Source organism: Callorhinchus milii, unplaced genomic scaffold (genome assembly GCF_018977255.1).
Source record: "Callorhinchus milii isolate IMCB2004 unplaced genomic scaffold, IMCB_Cmil_1.0 Scaffold2, whole genome shotgun sequence".
Lineage (NCBI taxonomy): Eukaryota > Metazoa > Chordata > Chondrichthyes > Chimaeriformes > Callorhinchidae > Callorhinchus > Callorhinchus milii.
In genome coordinates, this window is record NW_024704743.1 from 20,581,733 (window position 1) to 20,596,396 (window position 14,664).

At 40.0% G+C, this 14,664-nt stretch overlaps 1 protein-coding gene across 1 annotated transcript in view; it reads right to left on the reverse strand.

Moving 5' to 3' along the window:
• The window catches only part of pip4k2aa (phosphatidylinositol-5-phosphate 4-kinase, type II, alpha a), a 58,359-nt gene that overhangs the window by 22,470 nt on the left and 21,225 nt on the right, over positions 1-14,664 (reverse strand). The window contains exons 3-4 of the mRNA XM_007889794.2: positions 7,302-7,454; positions 578-724 (exon numbers count right to left, since the gene is read on the reverse strand). Coding sequence (XP_007887985.2) covers positions 578-724; positions 7,302-7,454 — 300 coding nt within the window. The remainder of the gene's footprint in view (positions 1-577; positions 725-7,301; positions 7,455-14,664) is intronic.

Genomic DNA, 14,664 nt, shown 5'->3' on the forward strand with positions numbered 1-14,664 from the left:
TGTTCAGTAATGTAATATTAATGGTGCAGTGTTTTATACGATTGTTATGCAACCAAACACTTGCATAAATGGTAAATGCTATTTACTGCACATTAATACTTTAGTCAAACTTGAGATATGGTCCTTGTAATAGCTTTGCACATTGCATTCAGCTCCTTAAGATGATTTGCAGAGGATTTAAAAATATTGCATCTTACTTGAAACAGATGTGCTTTATGTCAAGCTACAGGAACTCTGCTCTGACACACCAGGAAGGAGATCATGCTACATGAGAACTCCAACAAGTCAGTGTGCCTGACTTCTGCATCCAATATTTACAAATTCAAGTGGAATTCAAGTTGCAATTAGACTGCAAGATACAATAGATTTACATGCAAATTACAAATCATAAGTGGTAGGAAAACATAACCTATGAATCTCCCAGTTTGTTTCATGCAATACGCAGTTATGTAACTAAAATTGAGACTAGAATAAGTTAACACAGAGCAGGAGGCGTTCTTAATTTCTCTAAATATATCAAAGCCCAAAAGCTTTCAAGCAAGAAAAAAANTTACATAAATAAACAATTTCCTGTTACCTTTAAATCGTACTTCCTGTAAACAGATAGTCGATGGCCAAAGACATTCCTCGTCACAATCATGTAGGTTTCAACCCCATCCACTGTCAGTCTGTACATTCCCAGGAATTGTGGTATGAGGGTGTTTCCATGGCATTCCACAATATACTGTGGAGAGCACAAAAGTAAGAACATTCATTTACATGGTTTTCAAATTTAGATGAAAGTACAGAGAACCATGTTATTATCCAGTTATTGAGATCCAGAATATTTTTATTCAATGTCATAAACAAGTGCACAACACAACTGCTGCCAGTCACTGGCTCCGGGTTTGTGCTGTTACTGGGATGTGTTGCTTGATTGACCCATAGAACGATGGGGGTGGGGAGGGTGGGGGTTGGGGTCATACGAGTCCAGGATGATAATAATAATCCTTTCATTTGACATAGTGCCTTTCACATTGTTTCACATCAAAAAGCTTCACAGGAGTTTGCTGTAAAGTGCAAAATGATAAGTTGATTAATATAAATTGATACAATATAAATTAAATTGATTGAAAAAATGTAAGTAGATTGCGTAAATTTGCTTGTCAAATAGAAACAATCTCTAATGGTTTCAGTTTGTACATTACCTCAGCACTTCGCGCAAGCAATCTTAACACACATTGCAGGCTGTGGGAAGTCTAATTGGTTGGGATGCTGCCTTAAGATAGATACTCAGGCCAGAAGAGTAGAAAAGGATAATATGTATAAAAATGTAAATAATGGGGAACAGTGCCACACTGGAATAGCACACAATCTACCTTAAAGTCTTGTGTATTCTGCTGCTTGAAGTGAAATGAGTTTGGACAATCCTATAGGCCTATTGGGCAGAAGCATGCAGCCAAAATGTCCTAGCCTTGAAAGGATTGCCACAGTTATCATACTTAGGCAGGTAAAATATCAGCACTTACATGGAGAAACCTGGAGCAATCCAATCTGATCTATAGTATCAAGAGGTCAGAACACTTGGCAGGAACAAATCTACTATATTGAAATCTATAATGTTAGGGTTTAATTTGTCTTAAAGTAATAAAAATGTGTTCTTAAAAACATAAAAATGTAAACAATCTGCCAATAATGCATCTTTTACAAGAATTTATGATTAAAAGTTGTATTAGAACCAGAAAGGCATTAAAAAAAACTTCAGCTAGGTACTATTACACAAAAAAAAGTTAAAGAGCTCAAGGAAGACACAATAACTAACTGCTTAAAGCAAGATTGCATTGCCATTCTTACACTTGTAAATTATATTACATCAATTATATTACAACTAATAAAAGAATTGTAATTATATTGCTGAATTAGTCACATTCAGCTGTAGGTATTGCATTTGATTGATCCCTAATAGTTTACCTAGAGGCATCTCGTTTGCAACTAACTTGAAGAAGAGATGACACAACCTCGAATTAGCAGGAATTCACAATAACGTTGAAAATGTTATTCTTGTATGGTGCTCAGAAAATGGTACGCTTTGATCAAATTGTTTGAATTACATTAAATATGATATACAACACCTTTCAATTCTTTTTATCTTGAAATACCATACAAATTTCAATACAGTTTTCAGTGTCCCAACTTCTCAAATGTGCTAGTTTCAAATTGGAAAAAAATACTGTATACACCTTATTTGGTGAACCATAAACAGTCAGTCAACCTGGTATCAGAGTGTAATTTGTTGTTGTTGCTTTATAATGGTTTGGCACTTTCAGATGATATTAATGAATTGTAGAAATATGTAAAGTAGGAACTGCTCAGTGGTGTAACAGAACTCCAGGGGGCACTGGTGCAAGACTCTTCAAATTTTGCTTATCTTTACCATCTCAATCTCCTCGTGTTCTCTCTCTCCCCGGTGAAGTGTATGCATGATGTGGCTACATCGAAAAGGGGAGTGAAAGACCACACGTCTGTCCATCTCCAATGGGTTAGCCCCCAAAACCTCTTAGGCCCTGGCACGACTGCACCACTTACACCATTGCAGTTATGCCACTGGAACTGCTCGATTTGTAACAGGAGTAACCAATTTGTCACTATTTAAGGTCACCCGGCTACAGAAGGACATTCAGTTTGTTCTAATGCTCTTGTTTCTACCAAAACAACAACAACAACTTGCATTTATCCAGGGTAGCATCCTGGAGCACTTCAATATGTTTGAGGGAAAACAGTATATCCCTCAAACCAACCAAGTCATTGTTGAAATGGTTTGTGTGCTCTGGAGGGGTGAAATAGTCCACACATCAAGCTTCAGACTCGTATGACTCGTATCCATTTAATCAGAAACCCAAACTATTCATTTAAGAAAGCAATGTGAATCACTCAAATGACAGCAGCCTTACTGATCTGTCAAACACCATATCTGTTGAACATGTTTATTTTGATGCACACGGTTGGTGATGAGATAAGATTATGTGCAACCAACCAACCAAATATAAACCGGAAATATTGGAAACAGAATCAAAATTACGGAATACGATGCAGAATTGCTTTTTAAACCAAATGTAATTATGGATCTCACCAGGGGTAATTTCTATTCAGATCTAGTTCTTATGAATGCTTAAAATAATGCTAATTGTAGTAAAAGACAAAAGAAACCTTAGGCAAATTTCCTTACTCCACACATCTCTCTTTACCTAGGAGTAAGTAGGCACCTGGTTGATAGTCGATTGGTGGTTCACTTTCTGGGGGTAATAATCCTAATGCCCCCCACTTCCACCCAAAAAAANTTTGGTCACTGAATCTACAACTGTTTGAGAGACACTGCTGTGTACAATTTGCTGCCATGTTTTACCCACAAAATATACAGTCAATCCACTTTACAATGTATTCTGTGAAGCGCTTTGTGACGTGTCAACGATATGATAAGGTGCTGTGGTGTTTGACTGATCAGTAAGGTTGCTTGCTGTCATTGGAGTGATTCACACTGCTTTGTTAAGTTAATAGGTTGGGGTTTTGATGAAATGGGGCTATAATAATAATCCTTGCATTTGATATAGTGTCTTATCACGTCTTCGAGACGTCTCAAAGCTCTTCACAGAATATACTGTAAAGTGAATTGACTGTATGTTTTGTGGGTGACTGGGCTCAAAATTGATAAGTCACCAGGACTAGATGGGTTTCACCCAAGGTTGTTGTGGGAGATACGGGTTCAAATAGCGGAGGCTTTGGCCATTATATTTCAATCGTCATTGGACACAGGAGTGGTGCCAAGATACTGGAGAGTAGCTAATGTTACCCCACTCTACAAAAAGGGGCAGAAAGACAAGTCCGGTAATAGGAAAGCTACTGGAGACCGTAATCCGGGACAAAATAAATCTCTACTTAGAGGAACACAAGGTAATTAGAGACAGCCAACATGGATTTGTTAAAGGCAAATCTTGCCTAACAAATCTAATAGAATTTTTTGAAGAGGTGACTGTGAGGGTTGATGAGGGAAATGCGGTGGACATTATTTACATGGATTTTAAAAAGGCTTTTGACACAGTACCGCATAAGATGTTAATAAAAAAACTGGAGGCCCACGGTATTAAGGGGACTGTAGCCATTTGGATTAGGAACTGGCTGAGTGACAGAATGCAGAGGGTGGTGGTTAATGGGTGTTTTTCGCAATGGAAGGAGGTGTGCAGCGGTGTCCCCCAGGGATCGGTATTGGGACCACTGCTCTTTCTAATATATATTAATGATCTGGACTTGGGCATAGGGAGCACTATTTCCAAGTTTGCAGATGATACCAAGTTAGGTAGGGTAGTAAATAGTGAAGAAGGTTGTGATGGACTGCAGGCAAACATACACAGAATGGTGGAATGGGCAGACATGTGGCAGATGGATTTCAATGTAGATAAGTGCGAGGTGATACACTTAGGTAGGAAAAATGATAGGAGGCAATATAGGCTTGGTAGCTCAATTTTAAGGGGGTGAACGTACAGAGAGATCTGGGCGTTCAAGTAAGCGATTCATTGAAGGTGGCAGAGCAGGTAGATAGGGCAGTAAAAAGGGCATTTGGTGTACTGAGCTTCATTAGTAGGGGCATAGAGTATAAGAGTAGGGAGGTTATGCTTAATCTGTACAAAACACTGGTTAGGCCTCAGCTGGAGTACTGCGTCCAGTTCTGGGCACCTTACCTCAGGAAGGATATTAAGGCACTGGAAAGGGTGCAGAGGAGATTCACGAGAATGATACCAGGAATGGGGAAGCTTAGCTATGAGGACAGGCTGGAAAAGTTAGGACTTTTCCCATTAGAGCAGAGAAGGTTACGCGGGGACCTGATAGAGGTCTTCAAGATCATTAAAGGTTTCGACAGGCTAGATAGGGAAAAGCTGTTTCCGCTGGTAGGTGTGTCTGTGACTCGTGGTCACAGTCTTAAGGTATCTACCAAAAGAAGCAGAGGGGAGGTTAGAAGAAATATTTTCACTCAGCGAGTTGTTAGAATTTGGAATGATCTGCCCGAAAGGGCAGTGAAGTCCGATTCGATAACAGCTTTTAAGAGAGAACTGGATAGGTATCTGGAGAAGACAGGTTTGCAGGGTTATGGGGAGAAAGCTGGTGAGTGGGTTAATAAAAGTCAGTTGCTCTGTCAAAGAGCCGGCATAGACTCGATGGGCCGAATGGCCTCCTTCTGTGCCGTAACATTCTATGATTCTATGAAATGTGGCACCCAATTGCACACAGCAGTGTCCCACAAACACTCATGAATTGAGTGACCAAATTATTTATTTAAGGAATTATTACCCCTGGAAAAGTGATCCACAAATCAACTAACAACTGGGTTCCTACTTACTGCTAGGTAAACAGAGGCGTGTGGAATAAGGAAACTTGCCCATAGTTTCACCCTGCCGGGAATGCTTGCGATGGCAATGATGGCTATGGCAATGATATGTGTCTGAAACTTGATGCGTGCCCTATTTCAACAACAACAAAATTATATTTGTGAAGTGCCTTTCACGTTGGGAGGAAGTCCCGAGGTGCTGAACAGTCGGGGATCAGGAAGCCAAGTGTGGGGGGGAGGTAGGGGTTGGGATGAGGGAGGGCAGAGAGGTAGGAGGGTGACTGAAGGCATGGTCGAAAAGGGGGGAGGGGGGGTGTTTCACTCCAGAACAAACAAATGCAAGGGTTATTAGTACTGAAAGAAAATCAGAGCTCCTCAAGTTGTATTGCAACTTTGAGTGAGAAGTGCAGGTTATATCAGCTCATATCTGCCAAAGTGGCATTCGCCGAGGATCAATTTTTAGTTGCTGCATCACTTCTACTTTGCATCCACAGTAGTAGACAGAAAAGGCAGCATCAGATTTATGAATCAAGCACATTCTATCTTCCATCCCCTCTCACTCAGTCGTAACCTTTCCTGTCGCTCTTTATTTGATCACTGTGCCTCAGAACTTTCCTCCCAAACTTTTGTTTTTCCCATTACATGGGAGTTCGGGCTCGTGGACAAACATTTGTAAATCAGGGCTTGGAATCTAACTTCACTGGTATGCAGAGAAATAAGAAGCTACTGCTCAAGCTCCGCAACTCCAGCTGATGGAACAATGGTAGGGATGTGTGTCTGAGTGAGCAGGAAGTAGATGGCAATGCTCTTACACATTTCATATTTCCTGCTGCCCACCAGGAAGTTCACACCGAGTTCCTGGTACCTGCCATCCCTCTAGTGAGGGCTCAAACCTGTGCCTGTTGGATGTGAAATGACCAATTGGTGCCTATTCTCATGCGGGTGGGTGGGGGAGTGGTTCCGTGGGGTCTCCTTGGAACTAAACTGCAAGGTGACATGCTTGGCAACAGAATGTTGGAATAGCGTCAACCCTGTCTCGCTTGTCCAGTTCCTGAGCCAGGCAGGCCCACAGTACTCCAAGGCACTGCTGATGATGGCCCTGCCAGCTGGTTCATCGGCAGGATTTTGAGGAGCATGTCACTGAGGGCAGATATTCTTCCTACTTATCTCCTGTTAACCCTGCAAGCCAACGATCTTTTTCTAAATTCCAGTTTCCCAATCCAAATCTATTCTTTTATCAGGTTCTTAGAAGCTAAAAACATGCCTATTTTTGTTCTCCCAGCAGTAATATCTCCAGCAGAGTCTTATCTGGACAAGCATCAGGAAAGGCTTCCCAGACAGCAATATCAATGGCAAGCTATGTGGTTTCACTGGTTAAACTCCAGCAGTACCCCCCAATACATATTCTGGGGTGCCAAAGCCTTGGCTCTTGCTAATCTACACTTAATAGTCTCCCAAATTAGGTAAACAGATGCATTCCTCCAGGAACAGAGTCCCCAAATTCATTCCAAACACAGGAATTTCCATGAGTAGGTGACAGGCATGGAACTTTCAGACTGGTTCGAATACCCTTAAGCCTGGTGATGTGTTTCCACATGTATCAGACATCTGGCTGACCAAAAAAAATGCTTCCTTGAAGCTTTTAATCTTAATGCTCTATCTAGGTTCTAAATAAAAAAATGCTAGCATTTCAGTATTTAAGAACTCTTTTAAAAAAAAATTTGATGTTGAAGGTCACTTTCAAGGGTTGATGAGGGTAAATTATAACAATAAATAATAATCCTTGCATTTGATATAGCACCTTTCACATTGGGAAGAAGTCTCAGAGTGTCACACAGGATACTGACTGTGTATTTTGTAGGTCATCAAATACTTGTGCACTTTTAACAGGAAAGAATGGTCAACAAAAAAAGTCTTAGTTAGTTTACACGTTGCTCAGCTTTACCTGATGGTACTTCTTCAGCACATTATGCATTTCCGCCACATCCTCACTGGAAATAGTTTTGACCACATATCTTCTGTCATAGGTGGTGTGGAATCGAGCCCCACTTCGACCCTGAGAGTCATTTGAAAAAGGAGCACTCCGTGTCACTGAATTCTGCAAAGAAAAGAAAAGCCCTTCTTATCGAGCTCACAGAGTTCTGATCTGAGAGCATTACATTTTGGTCGACTGTGAATGGTGCAGAATTTTAGTGCCAATGCTGTGGTTCCTCTCAGACAGTGAGCTCCTGCTGCTAGTAGACAATGGCATTGGGAAGCAATGGGAAAAGGTTGATCAGGAATGATGTTGGCCTCTAAAAATGTACCACAAGGAATAGGGAGAAAGTATAGCTGGTGCAAATCAGTACATCACCACAGATAGCATCTATTCAATAAATAAAACAAATATTCAATTGAATATAAGCTATCATATTGTTAGTCTGTTCTAGAAATTTGAACAACAAATTACATTTATAAAGCGTCTTTCACCTCAGGAGAATGTCCAGCCTTGAAGGGGAGAATGGTATTAAAATCAGGCGATAATATTCTTTTTTTATTAGAGGGCTATAACAGCAGAGGGGACGAAAGCAGAAACGACATGGGTGGAAATTAAAATGAGCGTTTATCATTTTATTTGTTTTTTTAAAAAATTATAAAAGTTGTTGTAAGAGGCAAACAAGTTATTAACTGGGCCATCAACTCAGCATACACAGAAATTAATATAGAAATGAATAGGCAACAAGTAATAACTAGAACTGTGATTAACTGTTGAATTTGCTATTAGTTGAAGTTAAATACAGTACCTGTTTATGCACTAACAAATTTTTTGTTAGCAAATTATAACATGATAATCGTGAGGATTTCAATATCTAAGAATTAAATCAACTCCAGAAAGGAGAGGTGAACATAGAAATCATTTTGTAAAACATAATCAGGTTCTGTTTCTTAAACCAACATGTCAAACAAAGTACCAAGCTATGAATTAAGACAGATTGGACAAGATTTAGCATTTTGTCATCCAATGGAACAGATTAGCCATGTGGATATGAGAAACCATGTTTACTCTGGTGATCTTTATGCAATTAGATTTGATATTATTTGATAGGAATAAAAGATTGCTGTTGGCAAAGGCAGCAGATGTGCAGAACTTTAGAAGAGTAAACTCCGGACCTCCAAGTGCTGTAAAGAATGAGATGGGAAACAAGAAAATAGAACTTTTCAATGAAAATTTTAAATAAGCATGAGGACCACAAGCTTATTGGATAGGTAATACAGCTCCAGATATAGTCATAATTTAACCTTCTATTGCACCTTTATTCAAGGATGATAACTTTATTTGTGCCCTAGTGTTCTGGCTGGAGGCAGTCCAGAACTGTAAGACAGGATCAATTGTGCTGTCATATCATTCACAACGACATCTGTGCTTGGCCTTCCAAGTTAGTTGAATCATTGTCATTTTAATGTCTCCCTCCTCAAAGTGTAATTTCTTATTTATGTTTGTTTGTTTATCTCAGCCTCTGGAATCTCTCTCTCTTTATCTCTGTCACTGTCTCTCTCAAGACTTTGCTGACTTTGAATCAATAGCATGCCAAGTTTTCCTCTGCAGGAGAGATTATTGCATCTGACTCCTGAAAGAAAAACAGGGACCTTTTTGGCTTCTAAGAACAGGATGAAAGAATGGATTTGAAATCTGGAATTTAGAAAAAAAGACCATTGTTGTCCATCCTGCGGTTTAATGTTTATTTGAAAAATACTGCCTAACACCATCTTCCATTTCATACCCTTCACTCATTCAAAGATACTATCCTGCTTGAAGGGCACTATTTAAATACAAATTGTTGTTGTTAATCATTCATCCTACCAAAAATCCAGCACCTATTTAAATTTGTTGACATTGCCCAATTCCACTGTTTGTGTCTGCTTCACACATTTCCTGCCCCCTGATGCTGTAACCCACTTAACATTCTGTAGATTAATTGCAAAGGCACAACTTTAGGTTTGCTCTGCTCCTCAAACCTTACACGCAAACTCACATGCGCACGTACACACACTCACAGTATAAGGACGAGAAGCAAGAAAAATTAAAAAGAAAACCAATTGCTGATGAAATGCTCTGTAGAACGTGTCAGAGATTTCTTGGTACTTTTAGCATCTGGATTCAAGCTAGTGACATATGGTGCTCTGAGTTGCTAACCTGCGTGAGGGGCACTATATAAATGCAAGTTGTTGTGGTTCCTGAGGCAGAGACAATGATGTGGCAACTTGGTGCATTTTAATATGAAGTTTCCATTAATCAAAACGAAACCTTTCCCAAGGGTAGATTTTCACACAGAGAGAAGATAGATTCCATGCAGACAGTTGCTCAGTGTTCATACTGTCAGTTTCATGAAAGCAAACACTCTCAAATTAGATTTACTTTTCCACTCTCTCATACCAAGCCAAGCCTCTGATTCCACCCTTAGTGATGCTTCTTCTGTCCAACTGTTTTTAATCACCAGTTTTTATCTCAACCTGATTTAGAGAGTGCGAGATTAGAACGAGAAAGCAACTATAAAGTTTAAATCTAATATGAAAAAGTCTCAAGCAGGTCTAGAGAGATGAGAATGTTTCCTTTCTTCCCCGAAGCAATGATTATATACAAGTCACCTTGTAAAAGCAACAACGACTTGCATTTAAAATAGGACCCTCCACGTGGGGTAGAGTTGGAGAGCTTGAGAGTGGAGCTTGACACTGAGCCTGGGAGAGAGGGAAGTTGACCATAAGCACAGTCGAAGAGGAAGGTCCTCTGGTGTGATCTGAAGGAGGACAACAAGGAGGGGGCAAGGCGGAGGGATTGAGGCAGAGTTCCAGAGTCTCCGGAGTGGAGTGAATGAAGCAGTAAATGTCCTGGTTTATGCTTACAGAACTATATAGTTATTTACTGGAGAACAGCTTGAGTGGTGGAGATGGATGAATATTGCAACGTTTTGTGTGACTGTCTTTTGGGTACAGGAAATTCCCATGCAGAGATTTCTCCAAAGAGATTAAAGAGTAGGTTTAACGTAGCCATTGAAGGGAGTGGGTGTGATGAGCTTTTTTTTGTCAGGTTCTATTTGAACAGGCAGAAATACTGCCCTACTTTCTCCAAAGTTTTGGCTGAATCAGTGAAACCAGTCATAGCTCTAGTGTATGTTAGAATTCTTTGAGAGCAAAATATATTTATCATAAGAAAACAGCTGTCTTGTAATGTTTTGGCATAAAGCCAATAAACAAAACGAAATAGCGTCAACAATATTTTGAGTTATGGCCCAAAGTAGTTGTTCGTTATAACCTTATTTAAAAAAAATACTGTGTACAATTTGCTATAAAAGCACAGGGCTCCTATTACTCCAAATTAGTACTCCTGACTTGCAAGAGCTGTATTGGGGGGGAAAGTGCACCATAACATGCCGTGATAAAAGGTTAGCTTGTCGAATTTTCCTGTAAGTTGAAAAGGTCACAAAGGGTTTCCCCTCTGTGACCTTTTTATATTAAACTCCCAGAGCTTTGGGACATCCTCCTGACGTGAAAGGTACCATATAAATGCAATTTGTTGTTGTCATTGATGCACCGGGCTTCTCAAAGTAGCTTCACCATTAGACATACTGCAGTTTTGCTTACCCAGCCTGTTCTCATTGAACATCACTGCCCCCCTCCCACCCAGTCCCAAATGCCTTTTTGAAATAAATTCTGCACTTAACACAATTGACTGGAATCCGAGGTTGGGTTTGTGGGGCGAGAAATAGAAAGGCTAAAGAAAACATGGTCAAAGAGGCAGTTTTTGATAGCCGTGAAGGAGGGGGCAAGGTGGAGGGACTCAAGGAGTCCAGAGACCAGGAGAGAGGTTGCCTGGCAATGGTAGGGTGGGGCAGGCCAGAGTTTGCTGACAGGAGGGAGAGGCCAGGGTAGGTAGGGCTACTGGAGGTCATAGTGGTTGGGTTGAGCGAGGCCTTAGAAGGACTAGAAAGGGAAGACAAGAAATTTTAATCCAGTCACTGGAAAATGGGAAATCAATGAAGTTGAGGGGTGAGGGTGGGGGCGATGAGTTCTCAGATCCTGGTCCAGGAGAGAACATGGGTTATTGAGTGTGGAGAACTGGAGCTTAGGTAGGCAACAATTGAATCCAACCATTAAGTGATAAAGGTGTGGATGAGGAAGCATGATTTATGGTAAAAATCAAGAAATGTTCAATTAAGAAAATTTATTTTGCTGGCTGACCTAAAAGGTTACCCTCCTACCCCTATCCTCCCTGCCTTCCACCCCTTCTGATCCAAAACCCCCAGCCAGGGTCCAAAACCCTAACTGTTCAGCGCCTTGGGAAGTCCTCCTGACGTTAAAGGCATTGTACAAATGTAATTTGTTGTTCGTCGTCGTTGTTGTCTTGAGAAAGACCTTGAAAGAGATGATGGATGGGGTGTCGGAGGGACTCCAGGATGGAGTTGCATAGAGTGGGAGGCAGCTAGGTTGAAAGCCCAATCGCCAGTGGTGGGGTACATTGGGCGAGGTGCCCACTGAGCAAAGGGAGCAGTCGGGTTGGTACAGCATGAAGAGGTTGCAGAGGTAGACTGGGACAAGAGTATGGTGTCCTTTAATATTCACCTCCAATTGCAAATTGGACGTTTCCAATATAAACAATATTTTTTGAAAAATAAACCAACTAATGAACTTTGAATTTTATAGCATCTAATTATATTAAAACATCTCAAAGTGATTAATTACTGCCAAGAGCAGGGCCTTTTTTTTTTGCAACCACAGCAATTTTGTACAAACCCCATAGTGAATTGGTAAATGATCAATTTATCTAGAGGATTATTGGCCTGTCGTCTGAGAGGAAAACTCCCTTCTCTTTCCAAACAGGATCTTGGAAGCTTTAACATTCATCTGAACAGGCAGGTAAGGTAGCCTAGACTGTGAGACTTGAATCCCCAACCTTTGACCAAGACTGTCCCAGGTTGACATCCAAAGTTAGAAAGGTTAATAGCTATAGATTTTCAAATATATCTCATGTTGCAAACATATGGAGTCAGTGGTTGTAGCACTCGCTTCGCAAGCAAGAGACCTGGGTTCGATTCCCGGCAGGGCAAAATGTTGGGCAAGTTTCCACATGCCTCTGTTTACCTAGCAGTAAGTAGCTGTTAGTTGGTTGGCAAATCGCTTTTCCGGGGGTAATAATTCCTTCAAAAAAACTAACAATAATAAATTGGTCATTCAATCCACAACTGTTTGTGTGACACTGCAGTGAGCAAGGATTATTATTATATTAAAGGATCTCGCTGCCAGTTATTTTCTTTCAAGCAGTAAAATTATGAAAGAATTCAATAACTTCAACGCTGAATATTTCTGAAAATATCTAATTCGTTTCAGTGAAAATTCTAGGTGGTCCTGGGCAAAGAAATGAAAATTGCTTTCAATAGTATTTTCCCGCACAAGCAGTAAAAAGATCACTGCTCATCTGAGGATGCCTTTTAAAACACATACATAATAAAAACAAAAGGGAGCAAAAGCAGACCTTGCTTTACAAAAGCTCTAGAAATTGCCCTTAACCAAATTTTTGACTTAAGGCCTATCACGCGCAGACTGAGTTCCAAACAAATGTTTGAAACAATTACATCCACTGTTTTATACTATCATTTACAATATACAAAGAACATGCCAGTTAACTTGAGAAAAATAATCAACTTGTGACTGTTAGTTTTGAATTTTAAGATCACAAGTTAAAATGCTTTGGCAATGCGAAAGGGCTACAAGGGCCAACAGCTTGTACCTTTTTGGTGGGGTGGGAGATTTGAACCCCAGCTAGACATCTTTCCAACAATAAGGGCAGGGAATAAGGACCAATGATTAGGTTTTCTACAGTCGTAGGATAAATATAGATAAACCAAGACTGAGGTGGATAGATCAAGTCTGAGGTGGACAGATATTTGTTAGGTCAGGGCATCAAGGCAACGGGGTAAGAGTGGGTAATTGGAGCTGAGGTACAGATCAGCCATGATCTTATAGAATGGTGGAACAGGCTCGAGGGGCTGAATGTGTGTGCGTGTGTTTGTGTGTGTACGTACGTACGTACGTATGTATGTGAGAAAACAAGAAAGTCGATGTTGGAACAACCTAACAGTATCAAGTTGTCAAGCCTGAGACATTAAAAATAACTTCTAGGATGATGTGCTTGACGGTGGCCAGTGACCAATGGAACAGTAGAAGAAACTTACATTTATATACTATAGCATCTTTCACGTAGAATGAACATCTCAAAGTGCTTCATTCCACGTGAACAGCAATACTATATCTTAACATGAATCACCTTTGAGGTTGGGGGTGGACGAGAAGCAGGAAAATATCAGGAGCTAACTCAATGTACAAAAAATGAGACAGAAGGACTCGGCAAAGTTAGTAAATTACTGTACTTTTCTTCAAGTATTTGCAGTAAAACTTTCAACAGATTCTAGATTTAACCCCACTTTTAGCAGGTATTATTAACATGTATTATTATTATGCACATTAGATTGAGGGACACATGTTGCAGAGAAAAAGGTTAAAATGCAAGAAATATTAGTGTTTGGGCAGTTTAGAAAAAAAATCAGCATTTATAACCACAGTTATGATTATATATATATGACATGGTTATAGTGCGAGAAATAGATATTGTATGAATGAATACTTTGTACATGTATGAATACTTTTAGAAGAAAGAGTTTGTAAATTTAAGGTCCAACTTGTCACAGCATATTCCCGGAAGTGTAACCTTGGAAACGGAAGTTCTTGCTCCCAGTGACTGATGTCTGGCGTATGATGGAAACAGCACGAGAATACAGCTGAATAGGAAGAAGTCACACTCTAGTACCGTCAATGGGATTTAGTAAATGTTTGTCAAATGTTGTACATTTATGTTATGAAATCGTTAATGCTATGTAAACACTAAATGTCACTGTGTCTCCCAGATTAAGTAGAAGGAATTTATACTACAAATGGAAAGAGATTATATGAATATATATATATATGTATATATATTCATAACGTATCAAATGTTCCAAGCGGCAATACTACCAAGTGACACCAGCGACATTTCTTGAGCACAACATGTATTAAATGACATCAGCAGCAATCCAACAGCTTTGTAGTCAGTCGGCCATTTTTAGGGCTGGAAGTGAATGTCGAATTTTAATTGGACATCTGCAGTATTGTTGGCCAGCGTACTCCTACTAAGAAACTCCCTTCTCTTTTTGAATTGTGCTTTGGGATACTTAACAATTTTCCCGAACAGGCCAGAAGGAAACTCAGGTTAAAGTCTCTTCATCTGAAGGATGCCGCCT